The sequence below is a fragment of the Solanum lycopersicum genome, chromosome 4, assembly GCF_036512215.1.
Source record: "Solanum lycopersicum chromosome 4, SLM_r2.1".
NCBI lineage: Eukaryota > Viridiplantae > Streptophyta > Magnoliopsida > Solanales > Solanaceae > Solanum > Solanum lycopersicum.
In genome coordinates this window covers 22,771,533-22,794,042 of record NC_090803.1, presented here as the reverse complement: position 1 = coordinate 22,794,042, position 22,510 = coordinate 22,771,533, and the positions used below count along the sequence as shown (strand labels likewise).

The following is a 22,510-nucleotide window of genomic DNA, read 5'->3' as shown; positions in this document are numbered from 1 at the left end:
AAGTAGTCCCTCTTGTGAGGAAAGAAGGACCTACTGCTAGATCTTCCAGCTACAGTTACCAACAAAATTCTATAGGGTTCATGGCCAACACCCCTAATGGTGGTAATCCTAGATCTAGAAGGACCATTTCACCTGTTGAGATGAAAGCAAAAAGGGATCAGGGACTATGTTACTTTTGTGATGAAAAGTATAGCCCTGGACACAAATGTAACCTTCATAAGCATATGTTCGTGATGGATCTAGAGGAATGTATGGCGGAGGAGTTAACACATGTGATAGCTTCTTCTATTATTGAACCAGCAGAGAACACTAACATGAAAACAGTTGAAGGTGAGACACCTATGATTTCATATTGTGCACTTGCAGGTATTAACAGAGCTCAAACTATTCAGATGATGTGATACAGTGGTAACAAGCCTCTATAAATTCTACTTGATGGTGGGAGTACTCTTAATTTCATTGATATGGAGATTGAAAAGAGGTTGGCCCCACAGTTGTTCCTGCTCCAGTAATCTATGTTAACCTTAGATTCCAAGGAAATTACATCAAGAGTAGTAAAAAATGGATGGATATTGCACGATACAACTTTTGAATTATGACCTAATAGTTTTCGCTATTGGTAGGTATGACATAATCTTGAGGGCTTTGTGGATGAATACCTTAGGTCTATCATCTCTAGACTTTCATTAATATAGTATGTCTTCCACTAACCAAGGCAAACAACTTGCACTTATGGGTGTGCATAAAGAGTTGGCCAGTGCTATATTTCTAGTGAGGAAGGTACTCCTGAGATTGCTCAAAACACAATAAAGGATAAGTTTTGTATCCTTATTATAGATGAGCTAGCAGGAGCAAAATTGTTCTCCCACATGGACTGGAGGTCTGGTTACACTAGATCAGAATGGTTATGGAAGACATTTCCAAAACAACTTTTGAAACTCATATGAGACATTATGAGTTTTTGGTAATACCTTTTGGATTGATGAATGCACCTCCCACTTTCAAATGTATGGTGAACCATCTTTTTCAAAGATATATGAGTTACTTTGTTAAGTCTTTTTTGTTATGACATTTTGATTATGAGTTTGTTTGTTTTGGTCTTTTCTGTTATGACATTCTTATCTATCATAAGTCCTTACAAGAACATCTTACTCATCTACAAATTGTTTTTGATATCACGGTGGCAACAACATTTATGGCAAAACAATCCAAATATGTTTTTGGGATTCCTAAGGTGGAGAATTGCGGTTATTTCATATCTTGTGATAGTGTTTCTACTGATCCTAGGAAAATTCAAGTTGTGCAACACTTGCCTACTCTTGGCAACCTTAAACAACATAGAGGTTTCTTAGTCCTAGCATGGTATTATTGGAAAATAATTAGAGGATATGTTGTACTTAGTAGTTCACTTACTGAATTTTTAAAAAGGGACAGCTTCATATGGTCTGACAATGCCACTCAAACTTTCAATAACTTGAAGGTAGCACTGACATCTGCTCTTTTACTGCATTACATGATTACTCTATTCCCTTTGTTGTTGAGGTTAGGGGTAGCAAATGGTTGGATTGGATCGATTTGAGTGGGTTGAATATCGATTGAGAAAAAATGGTTTAGATTACAATCCATCCAAATAGAATATGGGCAAATATGGGTTTGGTCAAATATTATTTGGGCAAAATTGTTTCAACCCTTTTTTAAAAAGATCAAAAAAAAAGTTACCCCTCCCCCGGGCACCCCCCACCCCCACCTTCCACCAACCTACCCCTAAAGCTTTTTAGTTTTTCAAAAAAAAAATAACCACGACCCCGGGGGCACCCCCGACCCTCACCTTTCACCAACCTACCCCTAAAATTTTTTGTTTTTTGGAAAAAAAAATAATCTTGCAAATATGAAAATTAAAAAAATAGCCCCTATCTCCCCCCCCCCCCCCACACACACATACCTTCCACCAACCCCTACCCCTTTATATATATATATATATACATATATATATATATATATATATATATATATATATATATATATATATATATATATATATATATATTTCAAAAACAAAAAAAGGCAAAGGGTCAAATATAGCCATGTTCTATAGAAAGTAGTTCATATATACCCTTCGTTATACTTTGTGGCCAAATATATCCCTCCTGTCATACTTTGGGCCAAATATATTACTGATTAAATCAAATAACCTACCTCCAATTTTAAATACCCAATTCCCTTTAGAAACCCACCCATTTAAATATCCACAATTTCAGCCAAACCCATTGCATAATTATCTTCTCTAGCTAAAGCTTCCATTAAAATCAATACTCAACTAAGAAAGGTCCAGCACATAGTTTTGTCACTTATATAATTCTTGCTCATTGTGGTCATAAAATCCATCCACAATCATGCCTTAATATTTGTTGTCCTAATTTTCTAATGCTACTAAATTGTTTGTCAATTGAATACCCATGAAATAAAAAAACAATTCTAATAAAACATCATAACACATTTATGTTCAGTTTCTCGTGTTGTCCAATATGTCAATCAGTATTGACCCATTGCTTGAATGATATTAAGTACATGCTAAATCAAACTTAAAATTTTGAATTCTAACTTGCAATAATTATAAACTATTTAATCTTTTAAGAGATGAAATAACTTGAAAGGAAGGAGGTTTTGCAAGAAATATTTTTGGTGAAAAAATGACCCCCTACATTGTGGTCTTGAATTTTCCGTAGTGATTAAGGGTTTTGATTTTAATGAATATTTCAAGTGGAGAAGATGATTATGAAAATGGGTTGTGAATAGGTTAAATGGGTAGGTTTCTAAAGGGAATTGAGTATTTGAAATCGGGGGTGAGTTATTTGATTCCTATGCAAGCGATTGTCCTTTCGGTAAAATCAGGGATCTATTTGGCCCAAAGTATAACGGGAGGGGTATATTTGGCCCAAAAATATAACGAAGGGAATATATAAACTATTTCTTATAATACAAGGGTATTTTTGACCCTTTACCGAACAAAAAATTATGTTTTTGCAAAAAAAAAAATACCCTTCCCCTTCCACCAATTGACCACTAATTATTTCTTTTTTGCTTTTGGAAACAAAAAAGATTAAAAAAAATTACCCCCTCCACCAGTCTATTCCTAAATTATTTTGTTTTCCAACAACAAAATGGGCTGAAATTGTCACCCCTAGTACCCCTAGTTGAGGTAGATGCAGTGGCTTTGGCATTGGTGTTGTATTGATGCAAAATGACCACCGCATTGCTTTTATAAGCAAGGGTCGTTCTAGTTGCCATGTTGGGTTATTCGTGCATGAAAAGGAATTGCTAGCTTTGGTTTTTGCTGTAACTAAGTGGTCTCACTATTTGCTTGGACAACATTTTATTGTAAAAACAGATCAAAAAGCTTTGAAGTATTTGTTGGAACAAAAACTTTGCAGACTCACAAATTAGATGGTTAGATATGTTGTTTCATTTGATTTTTTAGATCCAATATAATAAAGGTAAGGAAATTTAGTTGATGATGCATTATCTCGAATTCAAGGTGTTGAGATTATGTCCCTAATGGTGTCCAAAGTTTAGGTCGACTTACTGGATGAAATCAAAGATAGCTGGTTGGCTAATCCAAAATTTAATGCTCTGATTCATTTTTGTAGGTTCAACCTCAACAACATATTACCTGATTTTCTGATCAACTAAGAAAAAAGGGTAAATTGGTTATTGGAAGGGATGGTACTCTTATGACTAAGATCTTATCTTTATGGAATTCTACTCCTAGAGGTGGTTACTCAGAGGTATTGATGCTACTACTAGAAATTTTTTAACATACTTTTATTGGTATCTAGATACGACATAGGCTCCTTTATGAAGAAGTGTGTTATGTGCCAGAGGAACAAGTATGATACATCATCTTCACGTGGTTTGCTCCAAGCTTTACCCGTTCCATCCCTTCCTTGGACTAACATTTGTATGGATTTTATTGAAGGCCTTCCTAAGTCCAAAGGTAAATAGTAATTTGGGTAATAGTTGATATGTTAACCATGTAAGGACGTTTCATTGCATTATCTTAACTTTATAGTGTTCAATCACTTGTTCCAATTTTCTTGCATAACATCTTCAAATAACATGGTTTCCTTACTACCATGGGATCCAATTTTCATTAGCACTTTCTGGAAAGCTTTCTTAAAGGTCCAAGGGGTTTCCTTTGCAAACTTCTACATCTTATCATCCTTGAACTGATGGTCAATCCGAGGTTTTAAATAGATGTCTTGAGACATATCTCAGATGTTTTTGCACTGATACTCAATCTAATTGGGTCTCCTACTTGTCCTTAGTTGAATGGCAGTTAAATTCCAAACCCCATTCTTCTATTGAAATCTCACCCTTTGAGACTCTCTACTTCTCATGTTATTGAGGATCTGAAGTTTCTCAAAGACTTCAAGCGTTCAAGCTTCATTTGACTAAATTCCACTTGCATAGGGCTCAAACAACATTACATACATATCCCACCCTTGTATTACAAAGCCTTCATTAAGTTCGAACAAGATGCAAAATGACTTTCAAGACAATGTTCATAACCACATTGACTTGGAAAAGAAACTAGATAAAAACCTGCCTGCATCCAGTATCAACCCGCAAGAACTCTTCCATTGCCTTAGGACTATAAAAAGAGGATTCAAAGACAAGAGAAACAACGAGTGCACAAAGTTTATCTGAACATCAAAGGAAAAGATCTAAGGCCAATTTAATCAATTAAAAGTGTACTCGTACTTTGTTAGCTATGTTGTTAGACAACCAATCAAGACCCTCATAAAGTCCCTCTCCTGATGTTGCGCAGGTGCTCTGAATGTACCTGAAAGTAGTCGTGACCAAATTTAGTGCATCCAGCAGGGAAGCTTTCACAACTGCTAGCCAGTGTGCCTACCAGTGACGCTGCCTAAGAGAGTGCAGTCCAAGCTTATCAGTTATTTCGGCAGCATTCATTGCATTGGGAAGATCTTGTTTGTTAGCAAAAACAAGAAGCACAACATCCCGAAGCTCGTCCTAGAACAGAGAGTAAAGACTATTAAACTCCACAGGTCAGTCGGCAAAGTTTAAGTCAAACTTAAGAACAAAATCCTTTCACTTTGTCATTTAACAATTAATGTAACTATGAGCATATTAAGCATGAGCTATGAGCAGAAAAAGCATTTGGGTACTGTGGTTCAGTGTAGAAGCTCCCTGCTCCTACTCACCGTTCACTATTTTTATGTGTTCTTTTCCTAAGAAACAATATATGGACACGTTGACCTGTGCAAACATAAAGTGAAGTATTGCCAGTTCTCTCTACTATTTTAATTAAATGACAAGCAGATGGTAAAATCTCCTCTTTGAGCTATTCTCCCTGAACTCCTACAGGTACTTCACCTACTAACGGTTAAACCATAAATAACCAACTGTCCCATTCAACAATGGATCAAAGTTGATGAATAGTTCCAATTATGACATTCATCTTACTAACAATAACATCCTAAATAGCATTTCAAAGACGGAGGGACAAAATGATTGGACGATATGACACACTCCATAAGTTCAAGGAAAAATGTTTGACAATTTTGAATCACTGAAACATCATCTTTGGCTCCACTTAAAGCTCCAAAAAATTGAATAAAATTAGTGCAGTCAGTACAGTCAAGAGTTATACAAGAGTTATACAGTTTTCTTTTACTTTGCAAGCACAGTTCTTTTATCTTTATTCAAGCTGCGATACCATTGACATTGTTGTTGACTGTAAATCTTCGCTATAGAAATTGATAACATAACATAGATTATTCGTGTATGGTATCAGACATTTGGCATACTCCTTAATGAGGATTACAGTAAGGTTTAAATCTAACTCATTAACTCCTCCTAATGGAAACTACTTTAGCTTATGGCTATGGCAAATGAGATAAGAAAATTACCAAACTAAGATTTTGAATTAGGGCTACTCAAAATAAAGGAAGTTAAAAATTAGCACACATTAGCCAAAATTCATTTCAAATAAGAATTTGCCAATATGCTCAAGGCTCCATTTAGGAACTCTGAATTACATAAAATTAAGTTATATCCAATTTGTTTTTATCTGAAAATGAAGTTATATCCAAGATTATTGGGAGGGATAAAAGTATTTTGTTTTTCTCATCCATGGTTTTGATTTATTATTAGTCCATGTTCAGGGATTTTCAGCAAATTAAGAGTCATCGCTTTGTAGTTTAAAAAAGAACAAAACAAAAATGGAAAAATAATTCATATTTTAGTTTTAATAATTTCTTCCAAGCATTATGTGACAAGATGGAGGGAAAAAAGTACTTCCTACATTTAAAATTATATGGATGGTTTAACTTAGTATGAGGAGTTTAAGAAAGAGAGACTTTTGGTAGACAGATATACAGTGTCATAACCACAAGTTGTAATCACTCTAGATGAAAACGACTATTGCAAATGCTTGTGATTAGTTCAATGGCTCGGGTATCAGCTTGAAGAGCTAATTAGTATACAATGCAGATTTCAGTACTGTTCACTTAAAATAGTCACAGACTTTTTTTTTGCCATGCAGCTTAAAGCTTTAAAAGTTGAATCTCATTTCGTGAAAACTAAAAACAATATAAAAAAGGTGTGAAAATTATTACCTCATTTAACATCCTATGCAACTCATCTCTTGCCTCCACAACGCGATCTCTGTCATTGCTATCAACCACGAAAATGAGACCCTGAGTGTTCTGGAAATAGTGCCTCCATAATGGACGAATCTGGAAAAAAATAAATGGTGGTTGTGCTTTAAACAGTTAAATCAAAGGCCTAATTCTATGAAGCACATAAGTCGAGGAAAGGGGAAAGTTAAGGTCAGCAAACATAGATAAAGACTTGCTCCCGGTTTATCATAAACAAATAACAAACTCAAAATTAACTTATATTCCTTACACTAAAAAAAATTATACCTTGTCCTGACCCCCGACATCCCAAACAGTGAAGCTGATGTTCTTGTACTCAACAGTCTCCACATTGAAACCTACAAATTATCAATTATTATTGACAGCATCCAAGCAGTAATATTATAAGTATACAATTACAGAGATTAGAGTAAGCTTCAGACAGAGCTGATTATCTATTCATCGCAACAGTTCCAACAAGGTTGTGAAAAAAAGCGCATAGAAAAAACATAACATACTTCCTTTCTTTAGTTCACTTTAAAGGCTCTCTTTTGGTGCATTCATAGAAATGTTTTCTTAAGAATTATGAAAAACTTACTCATCTTAAAACCAAAATATTGGTTTAGAAAAGCATAAACAATTTCCTACTGCCATGTAATCCCAAAAGAAAACGAAAAAATCAACCTAATTCTATTATAAAATGTTGATCGAGCAGAGAATAGAGATTAATTAGCATAATGTAATTTAATCTTTCATATCAAAGCCCCTTTCTTAGTTTTTAATATAGAAAGTCAAGCCGTAGAATAGCCCCCTATAGAATTTTAGATGATAAAAGGATTATATACATACCCCTACTCTATTGCATCAGACGTCCATGAATATCCTTTTTATGATATACAGCAACATATTATGATAAAAGATAATAGTATAATTTTAATTCAAAAGTAACTTCTGTAATGTCCTTTGTAACCAGTCAAACAATAAAAAAATGAATGCTAACATTCAATTAAGCTTCAAATCGATACATTATTTTATCTAAAATTCTAGCATTTTAGCAGACTCATAATTCACCCATAATGAATTCTCTTATGAGGAAGAAAATCCAACCATAGCTTACATTTATGGATTTCTAATGTTATCTTCCAATACTATATTCATCACAGGTACATTAGATGCATTTTTTGAAAGTTATAAACTATAGTTTGAACAGTTAATTTGTAAGTACAGATATGCATATAAGTGAAGTACGTACCAATGGTAGGAATAGTAGTAACGATCTCGCCCAGCTTGAGCTTGTACAATATGGTGGTCTTACCAGCTGCATCAAGTCCAACCATGAGAATTCGCATTTCTTTCTTGGCGAAAAGCCGACTGAAAAGCTTGGTGAATGACATCCCCATTTCTCCTTCTTGTTGGTGATCCCTATGTTAAAAGAGCACTAAATGATATAATAAAATATATTAACGAATCTATATATGAGTCAAAAAACAAGTAATGAAATAGTATGTACTCTCGACTCCACAATTTATATCACAACTGTCTATTTTCGAATGTTTAATATTCTCAGAACTAGTATGTGTTGCATAAAGGAAAACACTTTCATGACATTCATTATCTGATTTTTTGTGTTACAGAAAGTAGAAAGCTAACTTCAATTACACCGAAAATATTTTCCTTCACAAGTGTCTCAATCCTTACTCTATATTACTTATTTCAACAACAATTAGACATGATTGTCAATCTTAACACTGAAACAAAATCATCAAACTGTCAATGCAGAACACATTCAAATCCATTAAGCTATTGAAACTTTCAATCCTTATATGATGTTCTTCAATGAAACTAAATCTTCGACTATCACTATAATATTTCTCTTCCATTATATATAACTCAATTTAACATCTTTAACTCAATTCCCTTGGAAATATCCTCATATAAAACGGAATGGAAGTATTGATTTATTTCAAAATCCATCGTATCATGAAATGGATCTGAATGAGAAAGCAATTTGCCAGAAATCAAATTCAAAGATTCAAATTCAAAATTCGAAGTTAATACGATTTGATCTTTAGATCATAACAAAACAACAGAAATTCAGATCATAAATAAAACAAAAAATGCGATTGAATAACCTCAAAATCAAATGCAAATAGCAGAAAACGATAAATGTAGCCCAAAAAATTCAACCAAAACAAAAGAAAATTTTTTATTTTAACAATACAATTTCTATATATAAGAATAATAAAAAAGCTATCTCAAATTTAGAGAAAACTACTGATTATTTTTTTTAAAAAAAAACACAAAGTGTTATTACATAAGTTTTTATACAATTAATGAAATATAAATTTGAATTTTTGAATGATAAAACATAGCGATGTTTGTTACCTGAAAGAAGATTATGGAAGAGGGATCTAAAAAAGGAGAGTGTGAAGCCTGAGATTAACGCCAAATTCTGAGAGAGTAATAATAAGAAAAAGATGACAGGAAATAAATAAAGGGAATGTGATGCACTAAATTGCCATTTCATTTTGTTACAATAAAGGGAATGCCCTTACATTCGCCTTTAAGTTTTATTTACGTACTAGACTAAGGGGTCGTTTGGTAAAGGGTATTAGGAAAAATGATACATGCATTAGGTGTGTGTATTAGTAATACATTGTTTGTTACGTTTTTTTGGTCATGTATAACTAATGCAAGCATTAGTTATACACAATATTGTGTATTAAGTTGTGTATTACTAATACCAAGAAATTTTAGGTATTACTAATACATAGCATTTTTACACTTGCATTAGATTATGCAATTACAAAAATACCCTCAAAGCTCTTTAAAAAAAAATTCCATAGTACTTGTTTCATCTTCTCTTTACTTTGTCAATGAAAATTCAAGAGTAGATTTTTCTTACTTTTGCTCAATCAAACATTGTTTGCTCATCTTCATAAGGTTAGTACTCTTATCTTTCATTAAAATCTGTATTTTTCAACATCTCTTTCTTCATTTTTTTTCTCTCTCTTTGCTCATAGTTTTGAGCATTAGTAGGGGCGATCCAAACTTAAACATTCCAGAATAATCTGAATTATCATTTTTTTTTAAATCTATATCAGTTTTTTTGTTGATTTAATCATTTTTGTTGTTGGATTTTGAATAATTTAATTTAATTTTTGTTGATAAAGGTCAGCTGATGTTGGTGAATTTGTGTTGTTTTTCTGCGATCTCGATTGGTGAAGTTGAGAAAATTTGGAACATTGGTGAATGGGTGGGGAATTTGTGTGAAGTTTTGTAGAGGTTTTTGGGTGTGTGAAAAGTGAAAAATCTTTGAATTTTTAGTTTTTTTTTTGTTGGATTGGAGTATTTATTTGAATTATTTCTGGTTGGAGTAGAGATGGAAGGAAGGGGATAGGTTTAGGGTTTGATGGTGGAATAGAAATGATGGAGGAAACTGATCTTGAATAAGGAGAGGCTTACAGTTATGATAATTATAAGAAGAATGATTCAACCATTGACCTTGATGTTTCTCTATCTTACCTTGTGAGTTTTCTTATTTATTTATTTTTTGTTTAGTTGTGTTGATTATCACTGTTATGGATTTACAATTGAGATTGAACCACTTTTCTTTTAAGTTCAATTGCAATTGGTTCATTTTGTGTATTTTTTGATTTTCTAGTTTGCTAGCATGTAGCATATGTTGTTTGATCAATCTATGTACTGTTTGTTGTGTATGTCTCCGTTTGCTTGATATAATTGACTGTATAAAATCAAATCTTAATAAGAGGCCTTATCATGTCGAGAGAAACTTGATAACGAGAAACCCTGCGTTTTCTCATTCTATAAAACCAAATTTTAATAAGAGGCCTTATCAAGTATACTGTGATGTTAGAGAAACCCTGTGTTTTCTCATTCTATTTTTTGCTTATAACTTCTCTATCTAGAGTTTGTTTAGGGGCTAGTTAGTGAGTCCGTGTAAGTATTCTGGCAGGTGTTGTGTATTAGTGATAACAGCATTACGACCTCTGATAGCAACTCTCTTCCAGTTTCTCATATATCTATCTCTTACTCTGTCAAAGATGAGAAACTTTACAATGTTTTGGGACATTTTCAAAGCGATTTTAACAGTGACAAGGCTTATCCCATGAGTTGATGATTGTTGACTTTGCATATATTTACAGGGTCGTGATTTGGCGGGTATGGTTCGTTTTTACCTACTTATCAGATTTCTCCTTCTTGGTCTCATCTGAGGACTCCACAAGAGGCCAACAAAAATAGCAGACAAGTATCACCAAACAATCTGCTCCCTGAGGTACGCAAACTTTGAATGACTCCTTATGATTTCTTTTATGATAGTTTACTGCAACAAAGAAGTAATATGATTTTACATTGATATTCTACTTTTACCTAGAAATATGCATCTTCCAATTATACAGGGTGGTCGACAAACCACGTTAGGATCTTCAAGCACTTCTCTGTCAGGAAGGTTTGCAACATCTTCTGCCCGCTCAGCAGCAGTATCTGCACTTATCCCCCCCCCTCTCAGACGAGTTGATTAGATCGTATGTGTGTCTTAAGATTAGGTGTTCTGCGAAAATACAGCTTCTTGGATGAAAACTAAGGATCCCTACCTTTGCATATGAATAAGTTGAACTTTTGGACTTATGGTGGCAAAATTGTGAAGATGTTTGACATCTTCTTCTTCTTTTTCTTTTTTAATCTTATTTCAATGTAGTAACAACTTTTTAATTTTATATTTGAAAAAGAAGAAGAATAGGAAGGAATAATATTTTAGCAAAGAAATCTTTTTTTTAAGTTTTAACAAAGAACCTTGTTGCAAAGAAAGTATATAAAGAAATAAAGAGTAAAGGGTATTTTTGTAAACATACACTTTTTAAATAGAAATTATGCAAGATTTGTTTTTTCTAATTCATCAAACCAAACAGTATATAAGAAATAATGCAGACATAACTAATGCAAGTATTATTAATGCAAGCACTAGTAATGCAAGTATTACTAATACACCCTATTTTGCATTGTTCTTATACACTCTACCAAACGACCCCTAATTTTTTAAATTTAATTTGTAAATGTAAAAATTATTTGAAAGGGTCTAAGCTGGTTATATTTTATATTATCGACTAGACAAGTTATTATTTCTGTTATAAAAGAACTTACTAAAATTAATATACTAAAAGAAGGAAAATTGAGGAAGTAATATATTTCATAAAATGTATATATGTATCAATATGTACAATGGCTATTTATAGCCATGAGTTTATTACACATATATATGCCTTTGGCCATTATTGGCCAAGTGATAAGTTGCACAAGTGATGCAACTCATTCACTTTTTGGGGCCCACGTGGCATATTTTACAACACTCCCCCTTGTATGTCTACGTAAGTATATAGACATACATAATACGCATTACTTGCTGCCTCATTAAAAACCTTTCTAGGAAAATTCAGTGGGATAAAACCTAGACTAAGGAAAAAAGAGTACCATGCGTATTTTACTCCCCCTGATAAAAACTACGATTCAGATGGTTAAGTTTTCGCATTCCCATTTTGTGAATCATCTTCTCAAGAGTTGAGGCTGGTAAAGATTTGGTAAATAAATCTGCTGGATTATCACTTGAACGAATTTGTCGCACATCAATATCACCATTCTTTTGGAGATCATGTGTAAAGAACAATTTTGGTGAAATGTGTTTCACTCTATCTCCTTTTATAAAGCCTCATCTTAATTGAGCTATGCATTCAACATTGTCTTCAAAGAGCACTGTGGGTATCTTGACGTCACACTTCAAACCACATCTTTCTTTGATAAAATGTATTACTGATCTTAACCATACACATTCTCTACTTGCTTCATGAATGGCTATGTTCTCAACATGATTTGAAGAAGTAGCGACAATAGACTGCTTCGTAGATCGCCATGATATAGCAGTACCTCCGTATGTGAACAGATAGCCTGTTTGTGATCGAGCTTTATGTGGGTTAGATAAATAACCTGCATATGCATGACCAACAAGATCTGCACTATCTTTGTTAGAATAAAACAGACCCATATCGCTAGTTTCCTTAGATATCGCAATATATGTTTAACTCCATTCCAATATCTTCGTGTAGGGGAAGAACTATATCTTGCTAATAAATTAACAGAAAATGCTATGTCGGGTCTCGTAGCATTAGCAAGATACATAAGTGCCCCAATTGCACTGAGATAAGGTACTTCTGGACCAAGAAGTTCCTCATTCTCTTCTTGAGGTCGGAATGGATCCTTACTCAATTCAAGTGATCGAACAACCATTAGAGTACTTAATGGATGTGCTTTGTCCATGTAAAATCGTTTCAAGATTTTCTCAGTATAGGCAGATTGATGGATGAAGACCCCCGTCTACTAAATATTCTATTTGTAGTCCAAGACAAATTTTTATCTTTTCAAGGTCTTTCATCTCAAATTCTTTCTTTAGGTATTCAATTGCCTTTTGAACCTCTTCTGGAGTTCCAATGAGATTAATGTCATCAACATAAATAGCAAGAATAACAAACTCCAATGTTGTTTTCTTAATAAATATACAAGGACAAATGGCATCGTTTATACAACCTTGTTTTATCAAGTACTCACTGAGGCGATTATACCACATGCACCCTGATTGTTTTAAGCCATATAATAACTTTTGTAATCTGATTGAATACATTTTCCGAGATTTTGAACTATATGTTTCAGGCATTTTAAGTCCTTCCGAAACTTTCATATAAATTTCAATATCAAGTGAACCATAAAGGTAAGTTGTAACCACATCCATTAGATGAATTTCAAGATTTTCATGTACATCTAAACCAATGAGATATCGAAAAGTTATTGCCTCCATAACAAGTGAATATGTTTCTTCATAGTCGACACTGGGTCGTTGAGAGAATCCTTGTGCAACAAGGTGTGCCTTGTATCTTACAAGCTCATTTCTCTCATTTCTTTTTCGTACAAAGACCTATTTATAGCCAATTAATTTAACATCACTAAGCATTTGGACTACTTGTCCAAAAACCTCACGCTTAGCAAGTGAATTTAATTCTGATTGAATCGCTTATTGCCATTTTGGCCAATCACATCTTTGTCGACATTCTTCGACAGATAGAGGTTCAAGATCCTCATTTCCTTTCATAACGTTAAGTGCAACATCATATGCAAAAACATTATCCACTATGATTTTTGATCGATCTAAACTTATCTCATCACCTGTAGAACTGATTGATAGTTTTTCATTTACTTGAGTCTCGGGTTCACTGATCTCTTCAGGAATATTAGGATTAATTAGACCTTGAATTTCTTCATGAGATTCTTTTGTAGTGTCATTTTTTGTACTTCTTTTTCTAGGATTTTTATCTTTTGAACCCAATGGTCTACCAAGCTTCAGGCGTATTTGTGATTTAGAAGCTACGACACTTGTAGATGGTCCTTTTGGGATGTCGATTCGGTTAGGCACATTAACTGCAGGAATATGCAACTTTGTTATCCTTTTTGAATCAATAAATGCATCTGGCATTTGATTTGCTATGTTTTGAAAATGGATGATCTTCTGGACCTCTTGTTCACACACAGGGGAGCGTGGATCAAAATGAGATAATGATGAAACTTTCCATGCATTTTCACTTTTAACTTTATTTTTCTCTCCCCCTAATTGTGGAAAATTTGTTTCATCAAATCGACAATCTGCAAATCTTGCAGTGAATAAATTTCCCATCAATGGCTAAAGGTAGAGAATTATGGAGGGTGAATCAAACCCAACATATATGCCTATCCTTCTTTAAGGGCCTATCTTGGTGCGCTGAGGTAGTGCTACAGGCACATATACAGCACATCCAAAAATTCGAAGATGAGCAATATTTGGTTCATGGCCAAACACCAATTGTGATGGGGAGTATTTATTATACTGAGTCGATCTGAGACGAACAAGTAATGCTGCATGTAAGATAGAATGACCCCAAATAGTAGTAGGCAACTCACTTTTCATAAATAGAGGTCTTGCTATGAATTGTAAGTGATTAATAAATGACTCAGCAAGGCCATTTTGAGTATGAACATGAGCTACAAGATGTTGAACTTTTATCCCTACTGATACGCAATAAGTATCAAAAGCTTGGGATGTGAATTTGCCAGAATTATCGAGGCGAATTGTCTTAATGGGATAATCTGGAAATTGCGCTCTTAATCATATTATTTGTGCCAATAATTTTGCAAATGCCAGGTTGCGAGGTTGCGAGATGATAAGAGGCACACATGAGACCATCTTGAAGATGCGTCTATTAGGACCATAAAATATCTGAACGACCCACTAGATGGGTTAATAGGTCCACAAACATCCCCATGTATTCGTTCTAAAAATTGAGGGGATTCAATGTTAACCTTCAATGATAATAGCCTAGTAATCAATTTGCCTTGGCAACAAGCAGCACATGAAAACTCATCATTTGTAAGAATCTTCAGGTTCTTTAATGGATGTCAATTTGAGTTTTCAATGATTCGTCTCATCATTATTGATCCAGGATGGCCTATTCGGTAAAGCACAAAAGTCTTTAAGTCAGTAAACTTCTGGTTTGCGATAGAGTGTGCTTCAATCGTACTTATTTTTGCATAATATAGGCCAGAAGATAAAGTAGATAATTTCTCCAACACCTATTTCTGGTCTGAGACAATCTTGGTAATACCAAGGTATTCAACATTCATTTCATTTATTGTCTCAACATGATATCCATTTCGGCGAATATCTTTAAAACTTAACAGGTTTCTTGGGGATTTAGAAGAGAATAAAGCATCTTCTATGACGAGTTTTGTCCCCTTAGGTAGAAATATAGTAGCTCTTCCGGCTTTCAATTAAGTTTGAATTACTAGAAATTGTAGTAACATTTACTTTTCTTCTAAGCAATTAGGAGAAGTATTTCTCATCTTTGAATATGGCGTGCGTTGTTCCACTATCAATTACACAAATATCTTCATGATTGATCATTGAGGTATCCATATACTCTTAAGTATAAAAGATATAAACGAAATAAACATTATAATATTATTACTAAACAAAAACATTACACAACCTTTTAGTTATTTACAAGTCTAGGAAAACATATTCATACTAGTTCATACAAACGACGAAAATGAAATATATTTACATTATCACAGATCTATCACCTATCAGGTGATCTATCTTTCCTTCGGGATTCTCAAAGAAATCCGCTACATCTAGATCCATGGGTTCAACAGTATCTTTCGAGATAAAGTTTGATTCAACGTTATTTTCCACCTCCTTCAGGAAAGCTTGATATAGCTCAACCAGGTGTCTTGGCATACGACAGTTACGTGACCAATGTCCTTTTCCTCCACATCGATAACATTTGTTGTCTGAATTTTTCTTCTGCACTACATCATGTTTTCCATTCTACTTTTTACACTGCTGGTGTTGAAGGTTATTATTTAGTGCAAGACTATCACCATGGTTGAAATTTCTTCCTCGACCACGACTATGGCCACGATTGGGGCCACGACCTTTTTCACGCCTAGATTGGTAATAATTTATCGTATTTACTTCAGAAAATGGCATAGAACCAGTAGGTTGACTTTCATGGTTTTTCATCCGTAAGTCATTATGTTGTTCAGCAACAAGGAGATGTGAAATTAATTCGAAATATTTTTTAAATCCCATTTCTCGGTATTGATGCTGCAGAAGCATACTCGAGGCATGAAAAGTGAAAAACCTTTTCTCCAGCATATCATGGTCAGTGATATTTTCTCCACATAATTTTAATTGTGAGATAATTTTAAACATGGAAGAGTTATACTCACTGATAGATTTAAAATCTTGAAGTCTCAAGTGGATCCAGTCATAACGTGCCTGTGGAAGGACGACCAACTTCAGGTGGTCATATCTATCTTTTAAATTGTTCCACAACACCAAAGGATCCTTAATAGTGAGATATTCCATTTTCAAACCTTCATCAAGGTGATGACAGAGATATATTATCGCCTTAGCACGGTTTTGATTCGATGCTTGATTATTTTCTTGGATGGTGTTTGCTAGACCCATCGCATCAAGATGAATTTCTGCATCGAGTACCCATGATAGATAGCTTTTTCCCGATATGTCTAGAGCAAGAAATTCAAGTTTAGAGAGATTAGACATTATTAAGAAAAGGAAATTTATACCTCCGAAGCTTTTAAAGTCTTTACTTGAACTGGCAGAGATTCGTGCTGATAACGTGTTATAAAAGAACTTACTAAAATTAATATACTAAAAGAAGGAAAATTGAGGAAGTAATATATTTCATAAAATGTATATATGTATCAATATGTACAATAACTATTTATAGCCATGAGTTTATTACATTTATGTATCACTTTGGCCATTATTGGCCAAGTGATGTATACCTTTGGCCTATTATTGGCCAAGTAATGCAACTCATTCACTGTTTGGGGCCAACCTGACATATTTTACAACAATTTCAAAATTTTTCTTCTTAGCTTATTTTCTTTCACCTTTAGTTGTGCTAACTTTTTTTCTTCTTCATTGAATATTAACATATTTTTGTTGCTTTGATTCTTTTTCAATGATTTTTAGGATTTCTTTTGTTCTGTTATGCATTTGTAGCTTAGCTATAATTGTGTTCTTTCCTATGATTTTTAGTGTGCATATTCATTAAATATTAACATTTTTTACTGTGCATATTCATTATAATGGGTTTTTTTTTAATGCAATATGATGTTTTCATCTTCTTCAGTAAATTTTAGGAATTTCATATTGTGCTTTTTTTTTTCCTTTAAAAATGTTATAAATCGATTGTATTTTTTATTCTAAAAGTGACTTTTAGGAGATCTATTGTATACTTTTATCCCTCTATTTTGTTCATTATAGTGGGTTTTTTTAAAAAATATCTATGTTTTTTTTGTTTCTCTTTTGATGAATATATAATTTGTATACGCTTCTATAATATTTTAGCACTATGTGTGTACATTATAATGTACTGATTTTTTTAAAGTTAATGTATCTCAAAATGGTATAAAAGAAACAAGACGGGCATAGTATCTATGATGTTAAATATTGTCATATTTGAAATAGAATGGTCAATTGATTATGTCAACTGATATCTATTCTACTAAATTTTACTAGTTTACTTTTACATAAGATCCATTCATCGCGCTCATATTTTTTTACAACAAACAAGAAAAAGACAGTAACTTTGAAGTAAATACTTGAGGAAAAATCACCCAACATATATATTTAAAGGTCAATATTATGGATTTTAAATCTACTTTTAAAATATTATACCTTATAACAATTTAATTACAAATTATAAAACATCACTTTTATTTATAAATTAATTTATTTTTACTTTATTAAATAATTAATCTTTTATAATATTATTTCTATTATTAAATGATATGAATAAAGAATCTAATATAATTATCTCTTGCACGTTTTTAGGGATTCTAACTTGATACTTGTTCTTTTGTGACTGTCACATTTATTGACAGATTAGTTTTAATTTATAAATTTATAAATTGTATTTCATTAATTAATATATGCTTTCTCCGTCATTTTTATGTATTATATTGCCCTTTTCAAAAATTAATTTAATTATTTTTTAAAGTTAAATTTGACAATGTTAATTTGATATTATTATTTTAAAAATTAGATATTTAAATATTATGCGAAAAGTACTATAAATTGCAATATTTTACATATCAATATGATAAAAATATATATCGTCAAATGTTATTCAAAACTCTTATATTTTGACTATAAAAAAGTAATTCAAGAAAAAGAATTATACACGGAAGAAGGAATATAATGTTTGGTGAGAGAAAGAGAAAATTATGAGAGAAAATAAGTTCATTAAGTATCAATTACGCCTTTCAAAGAATTTTTTAACTTATCACATGTCACACCACACCCCACATTCATATACTTACGTTATCTTTCAATCCACGTCGATTTTTCTTTCTATTTTGACTTCTCTGTTGTTCTTCTTCTCTTTTCAAACAAAAATGACTGCCCAACTTAGATTCTTTCAATGTTAAATTTCTTAATGAAGTACATTAATAAGATCCTATATAGATTTCTAAATTATTATAATTTTTTTATAATAATTAATTCACTTTTTTTTTCAAATAATATTTTTTAAAAAATTTCAGTGATTGTGACATGTACACATATTTATTTGTTGAATATATTAGAAATAAAGTCTTTAATAAGAGTCACATTGATCTAAAATATCGTCAAAGGTACGCCACAATTCCATGACAGTATGTGTTAGGACCGAAAATAAGTAGGTGCAAACGCGGAAGCTACCAAAGCAAACTTCGAAAGACTACGAGTAAGAAGACAACGAGATATATACCAAAAGAAACAGAGATTTAACGTGGTTCGGTCAATCGACCTACGTCCACAAAGGAGATGAGCAATCCACTATAAAATAGTACAAAATACAGAGAGAAACAACCTCAACCAATTCACTCGGAATACATGGGAGGTTCACACAAGTGATAATATATCAAGCTTGTGACCCACAAATTCTCCCTCTAACCAAAACTCTCAAAGCCCTTAAGACTACATTGTGAATGCTGATTAAGTTAGAAAGAACATGTCTCTATTTATAGAGTCCTAAACCTTTTCTTACCAGAAAAATGATTAGTCAATCCAAAACCTTTTCCTAAAAGAAAAACCTATTTATGGTAAGAAATTTAGGGCAAATAAAACCCAACAAATCTCCCCCTTGGCCTGAATTTCTAACAAAATAAATTTGTCTACCTTCTTCACTTAATCTTCAACAACTTGTTTCTCCTCTCCATAATCTCCTTTGCAAAATTTGTGTCTCAACACAGAAAACCTCTCTGAAACAATTTCTACAACAAAATCTTCATTATTGTCAAAAAGGTTGCAACTACAGCTACACCCGTCAAGATGAACACCTCTTTCTAACCTGGTTCAATCATCGATTATCGAACCACTGAACCAGACTCCATAATTGAATCTGGCTCTGATACCACTTGTTAGGACCGAAAATAAGCAGGTGTAAACGCGGAAGCTAGCAAAGCAAACCTCGAAAGACCACGAGTAAGAAGACAACGAGAAATATACCAAAAGACACAAAGATTTAACGTGGTTCGGTCAATCGACCTACGTCCACAAAGGAGATGAGCAATCCACTATAAATATGAGAGTACAAAATACAGAGGGAAACAACCTCAACCAATTTACTCGGAATACATGGGAGGTTCACACAAGTGATAACCTATCAAGCTTGTGACCCACAAATTCTCCCTCTAACCAAAACTGTCAAAGCCCTTAAGATTACATTGTGAATGCTGATTAAGTTAGAAGGAACATGCCTCTATTTATAGAGTCCTAAACCTTTTCCTACCAGAAAAAGGATTAGTCAATCCAAAACCTTTTCCTAAAAGGAAAACCATTTATGGTAAGAAATTTAGGACAAATAAAACCCAACAATATGAAAGAAGTGAGAACGCTGATGATACAATTAGTGAGAGTGAGCAACTATTGTTGCTAGCAAAATTGATGGAGAGAGCATAGCAGAATAACATGATCTCAATACCACCAATTATCCTACACCAAGATCAAAGAGTAAGATAGATTATTGACTTTGACTTTCATGATTTTAAGATGTTTATTTTTTACTTCAATTTTTGCCAATAATATGTACTATGCTTTGCTGTTACTATATGCAGTATTAAACAAATTTTAATGATTTTCGTTCATAATTTTTAAAATGAAGAATATGTTTTATGTTGAGTATATAAATATATATTTGTTAGGCTTAATTAAAGTCAAATGGATAAAAGTTGGCCACCAGTTGGATAACAATTTCATGCAGTATTAGTCATAATTTTTAACCTGGACACAAATTGGATATCAACAATAACCAGTTCTAGATTGATAAATTAGTTGGAAAAAAATTGCAAATAAAAAGTAATAAGAATTAAATATCTTCAAATTCTATTTAGATACCAATTGAATACATTGTTACAATTAGGTTTTCGAAATGGATAACAATTGTATATAATGTTAGTATGTTTAGATTGACTTATTTAGTTGAATCTTAATTATATGTTGTTTTTTTAGTCGAATACCAATTAGGTGCCAATTTGATATAAATAGACTTAGTTTTTCAAGTTGGATATTAATTTGATACCCAATTGGACACAAATTTGATAATAATTAAATACCAATTAAATACAAATAGACTTAAGTTTTCCAGTTGGATACCAGTTTCATTCCAATTGAAAATATCAATTACATTTTATTTTATTTTTTTCATTTTTTATTGGATATCAGATGGATACAAATTGGATGTAACATTAACTTGTTTTAGGCTGATTGATTTGGTTGAATCTTTATTATATGTTGATTTTTCATTTTTTTCAATAGGTGATCAGTTATATACCGAATGTATATCAATTGGATACAACATTAACTTGTTTTAGGCTAACCAATTCAATTGAAATCTCAATTAAATGTTGTTTTTCCAAAATTTCCATTGGGATATCAGTTCAATACTAAATGTATGTTAGTTGGGTAAAAAATTAACTACTTTTAGACTGATAAGTTTAGTTGAAATCTCAATTACGTATTTTTTCAATTTTTCAAATTAGATATCAGTTAGATACCAAATGTATGCCAATTGAGTACAACATTAACTAGTTTTAGGTTGACTAATTCATTTGAAATCGCAATTTCATATTTTTTTTAAAAAAAATTTCTAATGAAATATGAGTTTAATACCAAATGTATACAAATTGGATACAACATTAACTAGTGTTAGGTTGGTTAGAACAAATAGTAAATGTTATGAAATTATAATTCATTAATGTAAAAGACAAAAAAAATCAACAAACATGAGTTTTCCATGATGAAAAAATCAAATCAAAAGAAAAATGAATTGTGTCTTTTTTATTCAGGAGGGTAAAAAGAACATGTCTTCATGTTATGTTCCTCTCGATGACACATATTGCACGTAACCTTTAACATCCTGAACTTCACATTAGCAAACTCTTTTCAATGTTCAAGTTGCGGTCTTCCTACAGTCCTCTGTTTAACCTGGAAACAATAATTTATACTGTGACACTTTTTGAATTAAATATTTTTCTGTTCCATCATAAAATATTGTGCCGGTATTACAGGATACAAAAGTACAAATAGCTTTTATACATATGTTTTATCACTATAAGAATTTCATACCGTTTTTATGCATATATTTTATACCTATTTCATGCCGAAAGTTAACACTTATTTATACCAGATTCTTACAAAAAGCATAAGAAATCATAAAATTTCTAACTATCAGTTATCTTTTATTAAATAAACAATATACCAATTTCATCCCACTATTATGCACAATTCCAACCAATAATGCCAAAAATAGAAATTGAATCATACCAGATTTGCGCCATAAAAATTAAGTTGAACCTATCAGCGACCCCTTAAATTTTGTACCAATTTTCACTTAGACCACCTCAAGTAAGGATCCGCTGTATCATTTTGACACCCCTTTGCCAATCAGCTAAAATTGCAAAGTGTGTGCAACACTTGTGGATGACATGTCAGGATGACTAATTAAAAGTTGACATGTGATAGTTGACTGTAAAAATAATAATTTTAAAAATAAATTAATAAAAAATAACTAATTTGTAAAAAATATGAATAAATAAAATTATCTATTTTCTACCATCACACTCCACCTTATATCACCCCACCCCATCTACCTTATGTCCCTTTTCCTCCCCAACTCTACAACCATTTTCTTGATTCTTCTTTCAATTTTTTTTTTTAAAAAATAATTACATTTTTG

The 22,510-nt window shown here is 32.4% G+C and overlaps 2 protein-coding genes and 1 long non-coding RNA gene across 6 annotated transcripts; 1 reads left to right on the top strand and 2 right to left on the bottom strand.

The window, feature by feature from the left end:
- Positions 1-4,521: 4,521 nt before the first annotated feature.
- Positions 4,522-9,182, bottom strand: LOC101260126 (ADP-ribosylation factor 1). Of its 4 annotated transcripts, none has more exons than XM_069296528.1 (7): positions 9,048-9,182; positions 7,915-8,084; positions 6,951-7,021; positions 6,642-6,761; positions 4,916-5,034; positions 4,762-4,843; positions 4,522-4,651 (listed from the first exon to the last, which is right to left on the bottom strand). In XM_069296528.1, the coding sequence occupies exons 2-7, from the start codon at positions 8,060-8,062 to the stop codon at positions 4,646-4,648; spliced, it is 546 nt and encodes a 181-aa protein (XP_069152629.1). In that variant the 5' UTR covers positions 8,063-8,084; positions 9,048-9,182; the 3' UTR covers positions 4,522-4,645. The 4 variants fall into 4 exon arrangements, with proteins under 4 accessions (XP_069152629.1, XP_019069060.1, XP_025886249.1 ...); XM_019213515.3 differs by having other exon boundaries at positions 7,915-8,100; positions 9,048-9,177; XM_026030464.2 differs by having other exon boundaries at positions 4,522-4,843.
- Positions 9,183-9,443: 261 nt separating this feature from the next.
- On the top strand, positions 9,444-11,308 carry LOC112941267 (uncharacterized). The gene is made up of 3 exons (XR_003246353.2): positions 9,444-9,605; positions 9,836-10,959; positions 11,084-11,308. It is a non-coding gene; the product is annotated as an uncharacterized lncRNA (long non-coding RNA).
- A 1,079-nt stretch (positions 11,309-12,387) lies between these two features.
- LOC138348016 (secreted RxLR effector protein 161-like) lies at positions 12,388-12,992 on the bottom strand. The gene is made up of 2 exons (XM_069296619.1): positions 12,813-12,992; positions 12,388-12,732 (listed from the first exon to the last, which is right to left on the bottom strand). The coding sequence occupies exons 1-2, from the start codon at positions 12,990-12,992 to the stop codon at positions 12,388-12,390; spliced, it is 525 nt and encodes a 174-aa protein (XP_069152720.1).
- Between the last annotated feature and the right edge of the window lie 9,518 nt (positions 12,993-22,510).